A 20,675-nucleotide genomic window follows, 5' to 3' on the forward strand; every position below is an offset into this window, starting at 1 on the left:
TGTCCTGGTTCTAAGCTGCGAGAGGCTTTAAAGTCAAAACCAGTCCTTTTAATTGGTCCCAGAAATGGGCTGAGTTAGTATAGTTGGTATAGTACAGCCACAGTATGATCATACCGCTCAGTTGGTAATTTAACCACATTCTGCATTTACTTCAGCTTCTGAACTATCTTCATAGGCAGGCATACATATACTATAATCTCAGTCTCACATATATTGTCATCCTGGAGGTCATAGGAGTCTGGATAACTGTTTTAGATTTGGTTTTGGAAGAATGATGGGCAGTCAGGTGTGGATTTGCCCAGAGTCATATGCAGTATTTAATCCAGTGTTTAACAGCATGCGCACGCTAATTTGCTAGAGCCACTGGCAATTTTCATGATTTTAGAGTTGGTTCTCATAGCTGTATTCACAGCGAAGGCCACTTTTTTCTTTTCTTTTTTTCTTTTTTGCTACTAACAGAAGCTAAAACAATGCACAGTAGTTGTTCTTCACACTGTGTACCTTCTAACTGATGAGGGATGTTTGTTTCTTTATTGTGAGAAATGTATTTTGCTGCCAAGAGAGAAAGCACCCCCCCCCTTTCTCTTTCTGGGTGAGGGGAGTAGTATGTCTATGTGTTTTCTGACAGTTTGATCTAAATGATGAGACAAACCTTTTAAATCCTGAGCAGATTGGTTCTTGTCTGAGACGGGGAAGGTGCACCACTGAGATAACCAGCCCTGTGAGATGGTGCCTGTTGCTCCCCTCGGAACCGGAGCTGCTGAACCGAGAGTTAAGGGTATGTGTAAGCTTTCTTTTATTATTATTATTATTATTTTATCTGCATCTATTTTCCATCAATAAACTCTATCATTCTTTCACACAAGTGGACTTGAGTCATATTGGTATCCTTGAATCTGGTTAGTGTGGGCCCTGAGCGCACCAGGGCCCAGTTAAGGCAATAACTGAGCCCAGGTATGATATCAGCTGGTATACAACCAAAAATTGATAAAAGGCACACTTTTAGAAAGGAAGCAAATTATACTTCCAGTGAAAAAGATGGATCAAGGAGCAGTGAAACAAATGGATCATCCCGTACGTAAACCCATTTCTTTGGGGGGGGGGTATATCTCTCGTGCAACAACATTGTTGCTTAGATTGAGATGTAGTAATGGCAGCCTTAGGATTGGAGCCAAAGATCTTTTGATGCTTTAATTCTTTCTTCTTATTAGCTGGTCCTTATTGTTCAATTCTGGCCTCCTCAAAATGATATAACATTTTGGGGAAAAGATGCAGCTTAATAAACCAACACTGGAGGCCAGGATCGAGAAGACCTCCACAGCCACCATGTATTTCCCCTTGGTGCTCAGGTAGGTTGGAACAAAGGATACCCAGACACTGCAAAAGACCAACATGCTGAAGGTGATGAACTTGGCTTCATTAAAACTGTCAGGTAACTTCCTGGCTTGGAAAGCCAAAGCAAAGCTGACAATCGCCAACAGGCCCATAAAGCCCAGGACGGAGTAGAACATGACAGCTGAACCTTCATTACATTCCAGTATAATTTCTTTAGTCATGGAGTGCATGTCAAACTCTGGGAATGGGGGAGAGGTTGAGAGCCACACAGTACAAATAGTAACTTGAATAAGGAAGCAGGAAAGAACTATAGAGGATGCCAGTCTTTTCCCCACCCATTTTCTCATCCTGGATCCTGGCTTGGTAGCCATGAAAGCTAAAAGCACTGTAATGGTTTTAGCTAATACACAAGAAACTGCCAGTGAAAAGAGGATACCAAAAGCGGTTTGTCGGAGGAGACACATCACCTTCTCAGGTCGACCGATGAATAGCAAAGCACAAAGAAAGGATAGTAATAGGGAGATGAGAAGAGTGTAGGTAATGTTCCTGTTGTTAGCTTTGACTATGGGAGTCTCATGGTGTTTCATGAAGATCCCAAGCAGCAAAGCTGAAATAAATGAAAAAGAAAGAGAAAAAACAGCCAAACTGATGCCCAAAGATTCTTCAAAGGACAGGAAGGTTATATCTTTGGGAATGCATTGATCTTGGACCTTGTTTGGATACTGATCTTCTGGACATTCTAAGCAGTTATCCATGTCTGAAACAAAGAAATAAGTACAATATATATGCAGTCATGGCTTCCAACAAGGAATATCATTGTAAGGGGGAGACCACCTTTGGCCAGATAAGTATTTCTTTACTTTCCTCTTCCCTCCCCATTCTATTTTTTCCATTTCATATTGTCTATTAAACTGTGAGCTTCAGGGCAGGGACTAGGTTAACTTTCTTTTTATGTATTGATCTTAGACATTTTAGGTACACTGTAAGGGCTAAATAGTAGTAGTAGCAGTAGTGGTAGTAGTAGAAGTAGTAGTAATAGTAGTAGTGTTCGTAGAAAATAAATTATAACATCATTAGTTAGTGCAACTAGGGATGTACAAAAGTGACTTACCTTTTCGCGGATTCTGTTCATGGTAGGGGGCGAGGCATTCTGTCCCTCCCCCCGGAATCCTCGATGGGGGGGAGGCAATGCGGTCCTCCCCCCCCAGAATCCTTGATGGCCGGCTCTGCTCCGCGGCAACTCCACGGAGCAGCCGGCCAGGCCAGGGCCTTCTGCAGCTGGATTTCCAGCCGCGGTGACTGCTGGGTAAAAAAAAAAAAAAGAGGCGTACACAAATGGCGGCTACAGCCACAGCCATTTGCATTCCTTATTTTTCGCTGTCTTAGTCTATGTAAATATTTACATAGACTATTACGGGAAAAATAAAGGGGAACGCAAATAGCGTAGTGGGTGCTATTTGCATCCCTTTTTGATTCGCTGTAATAGTCTACGTAAATATTTATGTAGACTAAGACAGCGAAAAATAAGGAACGCAAATGGCAGCGACCATAGCTGCTGCCATTTGCGTACGCTGTTTGTTTGTTTTTTAACCGGGATGTGATAGGCTACGTAAATCTTTACGTAGCCTATCACGTCTCTGTAACAACAAAAAAAAAAACAACAAGGCAGACTGCAAATGGTGGCGGCGGCAGCCAGTAGGAAGACCAGCCGCCGAAGCCGCCACCGGAGCTGCCGCTGCCTGGAACATCCGCCGCAGGTAAGTCTTGTCCCGCGGGGGATCTGCGGGGGGTGGGGGATGGCAGGCCGTTCCGCCACAGATCTCGGGGGACCGAATGCACTGGCATTTGGCCTCACTGAGGTCCGTGGCAAAATTCTCTGACATCCCTAAGTGCAACACACTAGTCATGGTTTAATATTACAAACATAGACCTATCAGAATCTCATTGTTATCTGGAACACATTTTATATATCCTTTTTCCCAATAAAGGTGCAATAGCACAAGAGCTCATAGGCTTCATTGGTTATATCAGACTCTATTCCCATACGAGAAAGCATCATGTATAGTAAACTTTGAATAACTATTTCAAACCTTTGAGAAATTAGGGAGGACAGCCAATATATTTGAGAAGTTCCATGCATGACATATCTTACCCTTCTGGTTTGAAATCTTCCCTTCTGGACATGGAATGCAATCATAGCAGCAAAATGGCTCCCCTTCCTTCTTTTTCTTGCTATAACCCAGGTGGCAATTGTCATTACACAAAGACAAGGGATGTGCCTGTCCATAAACAAAAGAGAAGGATGCTATAACTTTCTAAACAAACAAACAAACAAACAAACATATGTCTTGGGTGTTTGTAAGGATGTATGAATCTCTTAACTGTTCCGGTTGGGGCATCCGCTGGGGGGGGAGGCGCTCTGTCCCTCCCCCTGGAATCCTCAATGGGGGGGAGGCGATCTGGTCCTCCCCCCTGGAATCCTGCCCAGCTGGCTCTGCTCCACCACGGCTCCACAGAGCATCCAGGCGGGGCCGTCCACAGCTGGACTTCCAGCCGCGGATGGGCTGCTGCGCCCACCGTAGCGGCCACCATTTGCATCCTTCCAGACTGCCGTGATGGGCTATGTAAGAATTTACATAGCCTATCACGGCATGCCCCCCCAAAAAAACCCGGCATACGCAAATGGCAGCGGCTACGTAGGCAAATATTTACTTAGGCAATTATGGCGAAAAAAGGGAACCGCAAATAGCATAGTGGGCGCTATTTGCGGTTCCCTTTTTTTTCGCCATAATTGCCTACAGAAATATTTATGTAGGCTAGAACGGTGAAAATAGAGAACGCAAATGGTGGCCGCCATAGCCGCCGCCATTTGCGTATGCTGGTTTTTTTGGGGGGGGGGTTAGCCGTGATAGGCCACGTAAATTCTTGCATAGCCTATCACAGCTCGAAGGACAGCAATGGTGGCAGCAACAGCCCAGCCGCAGCCAGCCAGGAGACCAGCCGCCGCCGCCGGAGCCACCGCCGGAGCCACTGCCGGAACCACCTCCGCCTCCGGGACCACCACCGCCGCCGCCGCATCCGCCCCAAGTAAGTGCCATCCAAGGGGATTCTGCAGGATGGGGGCAGGAGGCCGTTCCACCATGGATTCCGGGGGGCCGGATTCTACAGAATCTGGCCTCACTGGAATCCGTTGCGGAATTCTCCACCATCCCTAGATGTTTGTCCCTCCTTGGCCAATCACCAGGTTTAAATGGGATTGATGTTGATATAGCAACAACAAGTACTCAAAACGTAATAGGCAACTTGAAGCTCCACAATTGATGGAACCCTATTCTTGGCTTACATTAGTGGATCCAATGGGATAAACAAGGAAGACTGGAAGGAACAGGCGAGAAGCTCATTCCTTCCTTCAGTTATATTAAAATAAGAGTAAACAATATTAAAACTGGACCCACAGTTTCCTCCAATATTCTCCACCCTATTCACAGATGGCAAAACCCATCACTTTTATTTCTGTTTTGGTGAAAAAACTTAGCCTAGCTGTAACATAGATTCTGGGTAAATATGTCCACCAGCAAAAGGGTTAGTCCATATCTTAGCCATGGCAAAACAATACATTAATACAGAAGTTTTGTTTGATGCAAACTGTCAGTCAGCTTGGTTATACTATCCATATTAGGGCAATGGTTTCATTAGCCCAACCAAAACATCACAAGACAGTATGCAGCCTTTTGAGTTCTACAGACGTCTACATGAGGTGAGATAATAAATAAAGTATGTGATGGGTAAGCTTGCTGATAGTGACTAAATGCAGACTCCATGGCTTCATCATTCAGCTACTAGAGATGTCAGAGAATTCCATGACGGATCTCAGTGAGGCTGAATGCCAATGCATTCGCCCCCCCGAAATCCATCGCAGTACAAAGCCTCTACCCCCCAACCAACGAAAAGCGCGCGGAACGAAGTCCCCGCTGCCCCCACCCCACGAAAGGTGCATGAAACGGAGCATTTACCTGCTCCCGTCCATGCTGCTTTGCGAATGGTGGCCATCCTGCAGCCGCCATTCACTTCCTCTGCTCAAGGAAGTGAATCCCTGTGGAGGCTGTGATATGCTACGTAAGTATTTATGTAGCCTATCACGGTGGTGGGGGGGGAAACCCCAGCGTACGCAAATGGAGGCGGCTACCACCATTTGCGTATGCTGGGTTTTTCCTCATGCCATAATAGGCTATGTAAATACTTACCTAAATACTTCTGTAGCCTATCATGGCATGGGGGAAAAAACCCAGCATATGCAAATGGCAGTAGCTGCTGCCATTTGTGTCCCTGTAGTGAGCCATGATAGGCTACGTAAATTCTTACGTAGCCTATCATGGCACAGGGAAAAAAACCCCAGCGTACACAAATGGCAGTGGCTACCACCATTTGCGTACGCTGGGGTTTTTCTCCCAGCCCTGATAGGCTATGTAAATATTTACGTAGCCTATCACGGCTCACTTGTTGTTGTTGTTCAGTCATTCAGTCGTGTCTGACTCTTCGTCATCCCATGTACCATAGCATGCCAGGCCTTCCTGTCCTGCGTTCTCTCCCGGAGCATGCTCAAGTCCATATTCATTGCATCAGTGATGCTATCTAGCCATGTCATCCTCTGCCGTCCCCTTCTCCTTTTGCCTTCAGTCTTTCCCAGCATCAGGGTCTTTTCCAGAGAGTTTTCTCTTCGCATTAGGTGGCCGAAATATTTATTTATTTATTTATTTATTTATTTATTTATTTATTTCTATACCACCCAATAGCCAAAGCACTCTGGGCACGTCACAAAATTAAATCCAAGCAACATGCAATAAAACAATTTAAAATATACAGAACATTAAAACCATAGTATAACATTACAACCAGAATAAAACCTAGCAGCAGTGCAGGGATATAAAATACAGATTTAAAACAGCAAAGCTAGAAGTCTAGAAAGCTAAAATGCTAAAATGCCTGGGAAAATAAAAAGGTCTTCACCTGGTGCCGAAAGGAATACAATGTAGGTGCCAGGAGAACCTCACAAGGGAGCTCATTCCAGAGCCGGGGTGCCACAGCAGAAAAAGCCCTCCTCCTAGTAGCCACCCGCCTCACTTCCTTTGGCAGGGGCTCACAGAGAAGGGCCGCTGATGATGATCTTAGGGTCCGGGCAGGCACATATGGGAGGAGGCGATCCTTCAGGTAACCTGGCCCCAAGCCGTTAAGGGCTTTGAATGTTAACACCAGCACTTTGAATTGGACCCGGAAATGGACTGGCAGCCACTGCAGCTGGGAAAGTACTGGCGTAATATGAGCTCGCAGGCCAGTCCCTGTTAACAATCTTGCTGCCCTATTTTGGACCAGCTGAAGTTTCCGGACCGTTTTCAAAGGCAGCCCCACGTATAACGCATTGCAGTAATCCAGACGAGAAGTTATCAGAGCATGGATAACTGTAGCAAGGCTATCTCTGTCCAGATAAGGGCGTAGTTGGTATACCAGCCTAAGCTGATAAAAAGTGCTCCATGCCACTGAGTTCACCTGTGCCTCAAGTGACAGTTCAGGATCCAAGAGCACCCCCGAACTACGAACCTGATCCTTTAGGGGGAGTGCAATCCCCTCCAGAACAGGTTGAATATTACCTAGCCGGGCAGACGAACCACCCACTAACAGTACCTCCGTCTTGTCTGGATTGAGTTTCAGTTTATTAGCCCTCATCCAGTCCATTACCGTGCCCAGGCACTGATTCAGAACAGTCACTGCCTCACCTGGTTTTGATGTAAAAGAGAGGTAGAGCTGGGTGTCATCTGCATATTGATGGCACCTCAGCCCACACCTCTGGATAACCTCCCCCAGCGGTTTCATGTAGATGTTAAACAGCATGGGGGATAAAATAGAGCCCTGTGGAACCCCATGGCACAATTGCCATGGCACAGAGCAATAATCCCCCAGCACCACCTTCTGGAATCGGCCATCCAAGTAGGAGCGGAACCACTGTAGTGCAGTGCCTCCTACTCCTAACCCAGACAACCTATCCAGAAGGTTACCATGGTTGATGGTATTCAAAGCCGCTGAGAGGTCCAGGAGAATGAACAGGGTTGCCCTCCTCCTGTCCCTCTCCCAGCAGAGAACGTCCCACAGGGCGACCAGGGAAGTTTTCATTACAAAACCAGGCCTGAAGCCCTATTGAAATGAATCTAGATAATCCGTTTCATTCAACAGTGTCTGGAACTGTCCTGCAACCACCCGCTCAAGCACCTTGCCCAGGAAGGGGATGTTGGCCACTGGCCTGTAATTGTTAACATCCTCTGGGTCCAGGTTAGGCTTTTTCAGGAGTGGTCTAATTACTGCCTCTTTTAAAGCGGCAGGCACCACTCCCTCTCTCAAGGAGGAATTTACAACCTCCTGGACCCAGCCGGACAACCCCTCCTTGTTTGATTTAATAAGCCATGAAGGGCAAGGGTCAAGCACACAAGTGGTCGATCAGACTTGGCCAAGCACCTTGTCTGCATCCTCAGGCCTCAGTAACTGAAACTCATCCAATAAAACTGGACCAGACGGTGCTCTGAATGCCTCTACCAATGGAACTGCATTAATGGTGGTGTCCAATCCATGACGAATCTGAGCGACTTTATCCTCAAAGTGCCGTGCATACTTGTCACAGTGTGCTACCGAGGGTTCCACCGTCTCTCTCCCTGGCCCAGAATGTAACAGGCCGTGAACCACTTGGAAAAGCTCCGCCGGATGACACTGAGAAGATGCAATGCTGGTGGAAAAGAACTGTCTCTTTGCCACCCTCACCGCCACAGAGTAGGCTCGATAGTGGGCTCTTACCTGTGTTCGGTCAGACTCAGCATGAGTTTTCCTCCACCTGCGTTCTAGCTGTCTCCCCTCTTGCTTCATTGCCCTCAGCTCAGGTGTATACCAAGGAGCTGGCTGGGCTCTGCTCAGAGGGAGAGGGTGCTTGAGCGCGATCGTGTCAACCGCCCAAGTCATCTCTGCATTCCACAAAGTGACCTGGGCTTCGACAGGAGCACCAGCCATACCAGCAGGAAAATCCCCCAGAGCCCTCTGGAATCCATCGGAATCCATTAATCTCTGGGGGTGGACGATTTTAATAGGTCCCCCACCCTTGCAGAGGGGAAAGGCCGCCAGATGTCTAAACCTCAGCAGGAAGTGATCTGACCATGACAAAGGGACTGATGTTAATTCCTCCACTTTCAGATCACCATCCTCCTGCCCAGTCGAGAAAACCAGATCAAGCGTGTGTCCTTTTGTATGCGTTGGGCCGATGACATGTTGGGACAGCCCCATGGTTGTCATGGCGGCCATGAAGTCCTGAGCTGCCCTGGATACAGCAGCCTCGGCATGGAAGTTGAGATCCCCCAGGACCATCATCCTAGAGGTCCTCAACACCAAGTCCGAGACCACCTCCGTCAGCTCAGGCAGGAAGTCTGATGGGCAGCGGGGTGGGCGGTACACCAACAGAATCCCCAATCTGTCCCGGGTACCCAACACAAGGTACAAACACTCAAGATCTGCGCTCGAATGAGCAGGAAGCCTGGAGAGGGAGACGGAATTCCTATAGACCACGGCAACCCCCCCTCCCCGACCCTCAAGTCAGTGTTGGTGCTGCACCGAGTACCCAGGAGGGCACAGCTGGGAGAGAGTGACCCCTCCCAGTTCCCCCACCCAGGTCTCAGTAATACATGCCAGGTCAGCCCCCTCATCCACAATCAAATCATGGATGAGGGAGATTTTAATTTGGACCGACCTGGCATTCAGCAGCAGCACCACCAGACCCGAGGGCAGACTGGTAAGGCTGCCAGGAACCATCAGGTTGGGGGAAGAACCAGAAGAGGGGACAGCTGTAAGGTGTCTAGCCCCTCTTCTCCTCATCTGGCCTGTTAATCCCCCAACGTCATACCTTCCCCTACCCGTGACCACAGTTATGGTGGCACCTCTCTGACTCCCTGAGTTGCCCAATAGTCCTCCCAGGCACATATTAAAATGTTAAGATATAAATAGCACAACAGTTTAAAATAATATAAAAGATAAAAGAGATAAAAGAGAACAGCAGCTAAGAAGGAGCAGATAAAGTCCACGTTTGCCCCTTTTCCCTTGTCTTTAAAGCTGCTGCCCTCTGCTGCCACTATTTGCTGCTGGTATTGTGGCTGCTGGTGTATCTGGAGAAGCAGGTGGGTAGGTCTTCAGGTCCTACGCGCCTCCAAGTGCGACGCTAAGTGCGCACTTAGCGTCGCACTTGGCACGACGCCGAGACGCTGCCTCTGGCAGCCCCGCCTTAAGTACCTGTGGGTGGGGGCAGAAGCAGGCTCAGGCTCAGTATCACCCGGTGCAGCTGCTGGCTGGTCCTCCTTTCCCAGGCTCCTTCCCCATATTTGAGCTTCAGCTTCAGTATCTGTCCTTCCAATGAGCACTCAGGGTTGATTTCCTTTAGGATGGACTGGTTCGACCTCCTTGCAGTCCAGGGGACTCGTAAGAGTCTTCTCCAGCACCACAGTTCGAAAGCATCAATTCTTCAGCGCTCAGCCTTCCTTATAGTCCAGCTCTCACACAGCCATACGTTACTACTGGGAAAACCATAGCTTTGATTAGATGGACCTTTGTCGGCAAGGTGATGTCTCTGCTTCTTACTATGCTGTCTAGGTTGGCCATAGCTTTCCTCCCAAGGAGCAAGCGTCTTTTAATTTCATGGCTACAGTCACCGTCTGCGGTGATCTTGGAGCCCAAGAAAATAAAATCTGTCACTGCTTCCATTTCTTCCCCTTCCTTATGTCAGGAAGTGATGGGGCCAGATGCCATGATCTTTGTTTTTTTAATGTTGAGTTTCAAACCAGCTTTTGCACTCTCCTCTTTCACCCTCAACAAGAGGCTCTTTAGATCCTTTTCGCTTTCCGCCATTAGGGTGGTATCATCTGCATTTCTGAGGTTGTTGATAATTCTCCCGGCAATCTTAATTCCGACCTGTGATTCATCCAACCCGGCGTTTCTCATGATGTACTCTGCACATTTGCGTCCCTGCAGGGCTGCCCAGCGGCCAAATGTCCGGCTGCGGGTGGCTGGAGCTGGCTGGCAACTCCGCGGCTTGGCCGTGGAGAGGAGCTGGCCAGGCAGGATTCCAGGGGGAGCACCTCCCCCCCCATCGAGGATTCCGGGGGGAGGGACAGAGAGCCTCCCCCCCACCGTGGATTGCCCGGCAAGGAGCCAGGTAGAGATTTTGTACATCCCTACATTCAGCTTTTCTTTTCGTACCACACCTCCCACCCCCAATTGGTTTCTTTACCATCTAGACAGATGAGGAGTTCTAGAAAACAAAATAATCTTGCACATTATTTTGTGACACACTGGTTGGCCAATTCAGGTTATTATACAAATAAGGTTAAAACACGTTCTTAAAAGCCAACATAGATGCCTTTGATTTATTTATTTATTGCATTTATGCCACCTTTTTTCCTCTTGCAAGGAACCCAAGGCAGCTTACATTATCCTCCTCCTCCTCTCCATTTTATCCTCACAACAACAAACCTTGTGAGGTGGGTTGGGCTGAGAGTCTGTGAGTGGCCCAAAGTCACCCAGTGAGCTTCCATGGCCAAGTGGGGACTAGAACTGGGATCTTCCGTTCCCAGTCTGTCACTCTCAGCACTACACTACACTGGCTCTCTTTTTGGTCATATTAGTTCATCTTCATCATGTTGCTCTTTTGTATCATTCCTATGCATTCTTAATCCCTATTCAGGCATTTTGAAAAGTGATGAGACTCACCACGTGAGTAGGCATGAGGCTGTTCGGTAAGCTCACCCCACAATGTCACATCGTATCAGGGCTCCATCCATATGAAATTGGGTACCATGATCGTTCAGGGTTCTAAACTGCATGGAAGCCTGTCAAAGGAACTATTATATTATGTGGCACTGGGGATAGGGGAGGGCTACTCAGCATGTCCCAATTCCTGCTCATGTGGTGACTTTCAACGCTATTCATAATACCCGAATAGGGGGTCATTTGGAAGGACATTCTACTCTATTTAGTGGAATGTATTTCTCTTAGGGATGTTGGAGAATTTCTCCACGAATCTCCAGGAGGCCGGATGCCAATGCATTCGGCCCCCCCAAATTGGTGGAGAAATGGTCCACCACCACCCCGCCACCCCCCGCGGGATGGGATTTACCTTGGTCAAATGTCCCTGGCGGTGGCGGCTCCCAGCGGCGGTGCGGTGGCGGTGCAGTGGCGGCGGCGGCTGGTCTTCCGACCGGCCGCCACCGCCGCCATTTCCAAGTAAAAACAACAACAACAACAACAAATGTGATAGGCTACATAAAGATTTACATAGCCTATCACAGCTGACTGCAGGCCAGGGGCGCAAACGGCGGCAGCTATGGCCGCCGCCATTTGCATCCCGGCAGGAGAAGAACTTTCGCGGCCAGAGAGGCAGGGCGCTCCCCCCGGGCCAGAATTTCAGCGGGGAGGGATGGGGCGCCTCCCCCCCTAAAATTTCAGGGGGAGGGATGGAGCACCTCCCCCTCACCACAAAGCAAGCTGCGGGACCAGGTAAGTGACTTTCATCCCATCCCTAATTTCTCTGTGGATGTGCACAAGACTTCAGCTTAGATTCCAAAGCTGTGTAATACGTATAGCTTCAAAATTTCCCATTTGAACATTTAAACAGGGAAACTGCAGTTTGAAGTGAAATTCTGAACTGAATGAACACAGAAACAGGGGGAAAGGAGACAGTATCGAAATCTGAACTGTGACTCCCTTTTTAAATACTTAGGAGTTACTGAATACATTTTGAAATACATATGGATCATACCTGGTTAAAAGTCTTGGGCCACAAAATGGCATCTTCATGAATTGTGAACTTTTTGTCTGCAGAAGCCTTTGGATCTATCATGCCAACTTTGACTTTAAGAAAGGACTGGTTGGGGAATGTGACCCAGTTGATAATATCAAATCCCGCTTCTAATTCTCCATTTTGATTGAAGGAAACCTTTTCCCCAGCACTGTTGTTAAATGAGACACTTCTCAGAAAATGGTGGAGCTAAAAGAAATATAGGGTAATAATTGTTCACATTCCTTAAACCCATGATTAATCTTTCCTCAAAAGATTAATGCAGGATACTACTCATAACGCAATGAATCATTACATAAGGAACATAAGAAGAGCCATGCTTGATCAGACTAATTGCCAATTTAGTCCACAGGAAACCCACAAGCAGGGCATGAGTACAACAGTACTGTCCTGCTCATGTTCTCCAGAAAACTAGTGTACTTAGGCATAGTGGGTCTGATACCGTACTGCTATCCTGCTAATTTACTTTCATACATACAGCAGCTTACAGCAAAAACATAATCCAATATACATAACTGTCTTTCATGGACAAGCACCACACTTTCTGTGTGGAAGAGAGACCAGGAAAAATAGGATGCTCCACTGTTTTTTGCCCTTATCTTTTTGCTGCTCCCTGGTGGAACTCTTCATTTGCCCTAGATGCCTCCCCCAAACAGCTTTAAAAACCATCTGGGTACCTTGTAACCAACTTTAAGTAAAGTGGGGTTTGGCTACTAGGCATGAGTTGGGTAACCCAACAAGGACATGGATGACAAAGCTTTAAACCACAAAGTTGAAAAATCTACTGTAACATTATGATTAATAGGGGTGGGGGGGGGAGTCTGAATGGATAAAACACTCACAAAAAACCCTACAGGAGCAATAGGGCATAAAAATGAAATGATACATGCAAAGCCTCCATCTTCCAGGTGTTTGTGCTATATTCCTGGATACTAATACTCAATTGAAACCCTCAAATACTACCAAAAATAATTAGGTTCCTCCACTATGGTCTTAATGGGTGCAGAAGCCCGAATGAAATGACTCTAAAATGGAACCTTTAGGAAATCTAGCAGATACTGAAACTCCTGATTTCAAATAGAGAGGGCTAGGGATGTACGAAAGTCACTTACCTTTCCACAGATTATGTTCATGGTGGGGGGGGAAGGCGTTCCATCCCTCCCCCCAGAATCTTCGATGGGGGGGAGGAGATCCGGTCCTCCCCCCCGGAATCCTCGATGGCCGGCTGTGCTCCGCGGCAGCTCCGTGGAGCAGCCGGGCAGAACCAGGCCAGGGCTGTCCACAGCCAGATTTCCGGCCATGGAGGCCTCTGTGTTAAAAAAAACACAAAAAAACGCGTACACAAATGGCGGCAGCTACGGCCATCGACATTTGCGTTCCTTATTTTTCGCCGTCTTAGTCTACGTAAATATTTACATAGACTATTACGGTGAAAATAAAGGGGAATGCAAATAGTGTAGTGGATGCTATTTGCGTCCCTTTTTGATTTGCCGTTTTAGACTACATAAATATTTACGTAGATTAAGAGGGCGAAAAATAAGGAACACAAATGTAAATATTTACATGGGCTAAAACGGCGAATCAAAAAGTGATGCAAATAGCGCCCACTACGCTATTTGCGTTCCCCTTTATTTTCTCCGTAATAGTCTACGCAAATATTTACGTAGACTAAGACGGCGAAAAATAAGGAACGCAAATGTCAACGGCCGTAGCTGCCGCCATTTGCGTATGAGTTTTTTTTTTTAAACAAGGATGCGATAGGCTACATAAGTCTTTACATAGCCTATCCCATCTGTGTTCAAAACAAACAAACAAACCTCCAGACTGCAAATGGCGGTGGCAGTAGCCGGTCGGAAGACCAGCTGCCACCACTGCCGCCAAAGCTGCTGCTGCCCAGAACATCCGCCCCAGGTAGGTCCGATCCCAGGGGGGGATCTGCATGGGGCAGGGGGTGGCAGGGCGTTCCGCCACAGATTTCGGGGGGCCAAATGCACTGGCATTAGGCCTCACCGAGATCCGTGGCAGAATTCTCTGACATCCCTAGAGAGGGCTTGCTAATCACTGTGGGTCCTGTTTTTTTCAGTCACAGAAATGATGAGCTGTCCTGCCTTTCTGTTCTCCGGATCTTACCTGCCATGGTTGTTGATTCCTAAGCATCCACCTCCTGCCATCCACCATTGCTCTGTGTTTGAATTTGGATGAATACATGGTGTGCAAAGCATGTGCCACAGCATAGACAGCATTGTACATGCAATAGCTGTGGCCAGTCATGCTCATTTGAAAAACAGACTCAGGAAGGCTCTCCAGCTTCTCATCCCCAGTGCAGATTTCCTCACCTGTCATATCTACATCAGAGCTGGGGAATAAACAGTTAAATGCATATTGCCAGAAGTCTCTGATAAAGCCATCTTCTTTTTCTGAGGCGGGGTTCCTCATCTGAAGAAACCTCTGGAACCCTCCTATCTCCTTCTTATGGACTGCAAAGGATATAGAACCATGGATGAAATCTATATCCCAACTTCTTTGTAAGGGAAGTGATGTGAAATCCATTTGGGCTGTCATAATCCAGACTTTTGTCTTGACTGTTTTATCCTCAAATTGTGGTAGTTGGACAAAAATTCTCAAACTGATCATAGTGTGAATTTCACCATGTACGACCACCACATTGGCAGAGCTCCCCATGATGACATTAGATATTGGAAACCACTCTAACATCACATCAGCAGTATCACTGGAAACAGTTTTTTTGGCACATCTTTCTATGAACTCAAAGCAGACACCATTCTGGGAGTATATGGGAAGCACATTCTGTACAAATCTATCTCCATTTTCATCGTCGAGGGAAATGATCCCAATCCATACCCAATTGAAATGCAGCAATAACTTGAGAAGCCCCATATACTGATGCTTACTACTGGGGAACATCTGATGGAAGAAGACACCTTGGAGTGTGTTATTCATGATTGGATCAGAACCATACGTGAGCTAAAGGAAATAAAGGGAAATGAAGAGAGGAAGCAGTGATTTCCAAAATAAAAACTGTAGCCATGAAATTAAAAGACGCTTGCTCCTTGGGAGGAAAGCTATGGCAAAACTAGACAGCACAGTAAGAAGCAGAGACATCACCTTGCTGACAAAGGTCCATCTAATCAAAGCAATGGTTTTCCCAATAGTAACGTATGGCTGTGAGAGCTGGACTATGAGGAAGGCTGAGCGCTGAAGAATTGATGTTTTCAAACTGTGGTGCTGGAGTACGAGTCCCCTGGACTGCAAGGAGGTCTAATCAGTCAATCCTAAAGGAAATCAACCCTGAGTGCTCATTGGAAGGACAGATACTGAAGCTGAAGCTCAAATATTTTGGCCACCTATTGCGAAGAGAAAACTCTCTGGAAAAGACCCTGATGCTGGGAAAGACTGAAGGCAAAAGGAGAAGGGGACGGCAGAGGATGACATGGCTAGGTAGCATCACCGATGCAATGAATATGAACTTGAGCACACTACGGGGAGAGCACAGGACAGGAAGGCCTGGCGTGCTATGGTCCATGGGGTCACGAAGAGTCGGACGTGACTGAACAACTGAACAACAATTTCCCAAGCAATTGCCTAGAGACACTGTTTTAATGAAACATATAATGACACTCTTGATGACTTCTTCATATAATTCTTTGACTACTTTTTCAGCTGAAATTCATCTACTTATTCCATGTATATAATTCAATCATCCCACCAAATGTTGTTGCTGATCTCACCTATTTTTAAAGACAAGTGAAGGGAATCCCCAGAGGAGTTCATCTCTGCTGTAAAGTTCACTATCATGATACAGAGGCCATATTCTTATGAACACAGTTCTGGATCCAAACTCATCATGACTAATGTGAGTTAGTCATGAATTACTCAATGAGGCCCATTGATTTCATTGAGTCCCAGTGCTAAAGTGTTGATCATCCTCCCCCATAAGCTCACAAAATTATGTATTTCTGTGATAGTCATATGAGCAAACACTGCAATTTTGGTAACACTTTTTCTTCTTTCTTTCTTTCTTTCTTTCTTTCTCTCTTTTTGAGTCCGTAGCACAGTACCTTTCATGTTCTTCCCAGTTGTACAGGATTGCAAGGGTTTTCAACACTTAAAATGTATAGGGATGGAAGTGCTTAATTACATTCAGTTAGGGATGTACGAAAGTCACTTACCTTTCACAGATTCTGTTGATGGGGGGGAGGCATTCCATCCCTCCCCCCGTAATCCTTGATGGGGGGGTGGCACTCCATTCCTCCCCCCCAAGTATCCTGCATGGCCGGCTGTGCTCCGCGGCAGCTCTGCGGAGCATCCAGCCAGGCCCAGCCAGGCAAGAGCTGTCCGCAGCCGGATTTTCGGCCGCGGAGGGCTCTGGGGAAAAAAACCCCAAAACCAGGTACGCAAATGGCGGCGGCTACGGATGCCACCATTTGTGTTCCTTATTTTTGCCATCTTAATCTACGTAAATATTTACGTAGACTAAGACGGCGAAAGTAAGGGGAACACAAATAGCGTCGGCTACGCTGTTTGCGTTCCCCTTATTTTCGCCGTCTTAGTCTACATAAATATTTCCGTAGACTAAGATGGCTCAAAATAAGGAAGGCAAATGGCGGTGTCTGGAGCCACTGCCATTCGCGTACGCCTTTTTCTTTTTTTTACGCAGACGTTTTAGGGTACATAAAAACTTACGTAGCCTGTCACGTCTCTGTAAAAACAAACAAACCTGCAAATGACGGTGGCAGCAGCCGGTCAGAAGGCCAGCCGCCGCCGCCACCGAAGCCACCGCCGGAGCTGCCGCCGCCACCCAGAAGACCCGCCCCAGGTAAGTCTCGTCCAGGGGGGGATCCGTGGGGGGGCAGGAGGGCAGGCCGTTCCGCCACAGATTTCGGGGGCGGAAACCCCGAAATCACCGAAATCCATGGTGGAATTCTCTGCCATCCCTACATTCAAAAGGGTATAATACTTCACATTTCACAGGACTGGCTAGAACTTCACTTCTAATGAGACTGGCAGCAACCCACCAAAGCTTACATCCAAATACAATTGTTAGTATTTAATAGGGATGTATGAAAGGTACTTACCTTTTGCGAATTATGTTTATGGTTGGGGGGGAGGCGTTCCGTCCCTCCCACCGGAATCCTCACTGGGGGGGGAGTCGCTCTGTTCCTCCCCCCCCCAGAATACTGGCTGGCTGGCTGTGTTCCGCAGCGATTCTGCGGAGCAACCGGCCAGCTCCGCCAGCAGCCGGACATCCGGCCGCTGAGTAGCAGGGACACAAATGGCGGCGGCCGTAGCCGCCACCATTTGCGTCCCTGCAGTCAGTCATGATAGGGTACGTAAATGTTTACGTAGCCTATCACGGCTGACTTAAAAAAAAAATAACGCGCGTACGTTACGCTAAGCTATTTGCGTTCCCCTTATTTTTGCCGCCTTAGTCTACGTAAATGTTTACGTAGACTGATACATGCCAAAATAAGGAACGCAAATGGCCGTTGCCATGGCCGCTGCCATTTGCGTAGGCGCGTGTTTGTTTGGTTTTTTTTTGTTTTTAAAGTCAGCCGTGATAGGCTAAATAAACATTTACGTAGCCTACCCAGTTTTGTTGTTGTTGTTTTTAACCAGGAAATGGCGGCAGCAGCAGCCGGTTGGAAGACCGGCCGCCGCAGCCGTCGCCGGAGCCACCGCTGCCAGGAAGATCTGCCCAAGGTAAGTCTCGTCCCGGGGGGGGGCGGGGGGCGGGCCGTTCTGCCATCGATTTCGGGGGGCCGAATGCGCTGGCATTCAGCCTCCCTGAGATCCGTGTTGGAATTTTCATACATCCCTAGGTCTGGTGCAGCATGACTCTTCTTATGTTCTTTCGATGATCAAACAGAAGTCATTCTTGCCATTAATGTAGCAGAAAGGAACATACTGACCGGATAGGGATGGTGGAGAATTTCTCCCTGAAACTTCGGGGGGCCAAGCGCCAACGTGTTCGGCCCCCCGAAGTAGTTTCGGGGAGAAATTCTCCGCCCCCCCCGCACCCCCCCCGGGATGGGACTTACCTTTCCCGAATGTCCCTCCCGCCGGCAGGTCCCAGCGGCGGTTCGTCGGGTCTTTGTCAGGGGCAGGAGCGGCAGCCGGTCTTTCGACCGGCTGCCACCGCCACCATTCCAACAAAAGTTAAAAAAAAACACGCCCCCGTGATAGGCTACGTGACGATTAACGTAGCCTATCACAGCTAGATTTGCAAAGTCAGCCGTGATAGGCTACGTAAATCGTCATGTAGCCTATCACGGATGACTTTAAAAAAAAAAAGCGCGTATGCAAATGGCGGTGCCCATGGGCGCCGCCATTTGCATTCCTTATTTGGTCCCGGTAGCTTAAGTAAAGATTTCCGTAGACTACGGCGAAAATAAGGGCAACGCAAATTATTTTCGCCATAGTCTACGTAAAGCTTTATGTAGACTACCGGGACCTATACTACCGGGCCTCCCCCCTGGCCAGAATTTCGGGGGAGGGATGGAGCTCCTCCCCCCCTCCGTGAAGCAAGCTCCAGGATCAGGTAAGGGACTTTCGTCCATCCCTACGTAGACTACGGTGAAAATGGCAACGCTATTTGCGTTGCCCTTATTTTCTCTGTAGTCTACGTAAAGATTTACATAGACTACAGCGACCAAATAAGGAACGCGAATGGCGGCTCCCTATGGGGGCCGCCATTTGCATACGCGTTGTTTTTTTTTAAGTCCCCGTGATAGGCTACGTGACGATTTACGTAGCCTATCACGGCTGACTTTGCAGATCTAGCCATGATAGGCTACGTTAATCGTCACGTAGCCTATCACGGGGGCGTTTTTTTTTTTAACTTTTTATTTCGCGGCCGGGCAAGGCGAGGCGCCTCCTCCCCGGCCTGAATTTCGGCTGGGCGAGGCGGGAAGCCTCTCCCCCCGGCCTGAACTTCGCGGGGAGAGCAGCGAAGTGCCTCCCCCCCCACCGCGAAAAGCTGCGAGACCAGGTAAGTGGCTTTCGTGCACTCCTATGACCGGATAGAACATAGACATGCATACCATTCTCATATCAATGGCTCTGGACATGAATATGGGAGTACCAGTTCTGCAACTATTCTTGAATTATTTTCATTTATATGACAGTATAAACTAGAAATATTCTTCCCTTCTTTTTTCTTTTTAAGATTTAACTTTAAGAACTATACAAGTTATGTCTCTTTATTTCACATATGCCAAGGCTCCAAACCACATCTAAACAAAAGAGGGGGAAAAAGAGTAGTGTTAATAGTTTGTGAATGATTCACTTACCTGTGGAATCTTGTAGATGAACAAGATGGTTGCCATGTCTAGACAGGTTTCAGAGTCAGGTCCCCCAATGACTGCCACTGGATTGCTCTGGATATCACATTTATAGTTAGGGATGAATTTATTCTTTGTTGAGAGAAGTTCCATGGAGGCAAGATAGGTCCATCTTGGCCTGAACTCACTGTCATAGATGTTGAAGCCCAAAGTGACATTGGGCAAAATCCAGAGATTTTCATTGATCTCCTTTACAGCAAATACCAAGGCCAGGATGTGCTGGTAGCCCTGAGTCAGTACCCTGCAGTGAAAGTGGCATACAATGTCATGGCTGGTTGCTTCAGACTATAAATATTAGACAAAAACACACTGCAGGACCCCAGTCAGAGGAAAGATGACAAATGTCTTGTGGATAGACAACTCAAGCTGCTTTGGAAAGTACTCATGACCACACTCAACACACACAGTCATGACCTTCAAAATCAACTTCAAACATCAATTGTTTTATTTGACAGTGGCTTGGTTGTTACTGGAATATCCAAAATATGGTATCGGTATGTTAGAAAAAAGTGATTAAGTATATACACGTGCACTCACACACACACCCACACAAAGACACACACTGCTGAAGTCAATGCTGAATCCTCTAGATTTTCTCCACAGGGAGGTGGGTGCAGTTTCATGAGGTAGCAAATTCTTTCTCAAAGATCATTGGGGGCAGACATTCAAGTGGTTGTCACAAAATTTCAGATGGGGGTAAGTGTACTAAATTTAGAATTGCTATGTGGTCTTAGGTCTTTTATATTGTATTAGTTTATTTACAGAATTTGTATCAGTCACCCAACAATTTAGGTCTCTTGGTAGATAACAAAGATAAAATTGTTGTTGTTCAGTCGTTCAGTCGTGTCCAACTCTTCGTGACCCCAAAAGATAAAATAGTTGAAAACAAACAAATAAAAACGTAAGTGTTGAAACTATCATGAAAGTCATTGCAGCATGTAAACCCTAATTTACAGCATAACTAAAAATACACAGTATATAGGTTGTGCAATGCAAATACCCTTTGAAGCTATCCAGTTTGAAAAGACTTGGAGAATAAAATGGTATCTACCATACAACCAAAATTATATATATACAGCATATCTAAAGGCAGTGTGGTGCAGTGG

The 20,675-nt window shown here is 47.2% G+C and overlaps 1 protein-coding gene across 4 annotated transcripts; it reads right to left on the reverse strand.

Annotated features, from left to right (window-relative positions):
* Nucleotides 1-1,190: 1,190 nt before the first annotated feature.
* Nucleotides 1,191-19,788, reverse strand: LOC146342554 (vomeronasal type-2 receptor 26-like). 4 transcript variants are annotated; one of them, XM_084808591.1, is made up of 5 exons: nt 19,519-19,788; nt 14,339-15,193; nt 12,170-12,397; nt 3,488-3,614; nt 1,191-2,092 (listed from the first exon to the last, which is right to left on the reverse strand). In XM_084808591.1, the coding sequence occupies exons 1-5, from the start codon at nt 19,660-19,662 to the stop codon at nt 1,191-1,193; spliced, it is 2,256 nt and encodes a 751-aa protein (XP_084664717.1). In that variant the 5' UTR covers nt 19,663-19,788. The 4 variants fall into 4 exon arrangements, with proteins under 4 accessions (XP_084664717.1, XP_084664718.1, XP_084664720.1 ...); XM_084808592.1 differs by lacking the exon at nt 12,170-12,397 and having other exon boundaries at nt 19,519-19,674; XM_084808594.1 differs by lacking the exons at nt 12,170-12,397; nt 14,339-15,193; nt 19,519-19,788 and adding exons at nt 2,447-2,637; nt 5,349-5,410.
* Between the last annotated feature and the right edge of the window lie 887 nt (nt 19,789-20,675).

This window comes from Heloderma suspectum, chromosome 6 (assembly GCF_057233095.1).
Source record: "Heloderma suspectum isolate Gila_16-S chromosome 6, 16-S_ref, whole genome shotgun sequence".
NCBI classification, from domain to species: domain Eukaryota; kingdom Metazoa; phylum Chordata; class Lepidosauria; order Squamata; family Helodermatidae; genus Heloderma; species Heloderma suspectum.

Bases quoted from the DNA above. Each gene is read 5' to 3' on its own strand.
- LOC146342554 (XM_084808591.1), bottom strand. From the start codon at position 19,662: ATGGAACTTCTCTCAACAAAGAATAAATTCATCCCTAACTATAAATGT. The intron at 3,615-12,169 runs GTATGATCCATA...GTTTATGGACAG, and splicing joins GGCCCAAGACTTTTAACCAG to GCACATCCCTTGTCTTTGTG. The intron at 2,093-3,487 runs GTAAGATATGTC...TCTTTGTTTCAG, and splicing joins GAAGATTTCAAACCAGAAGG to ACATGGATAACTGCTTAGAA.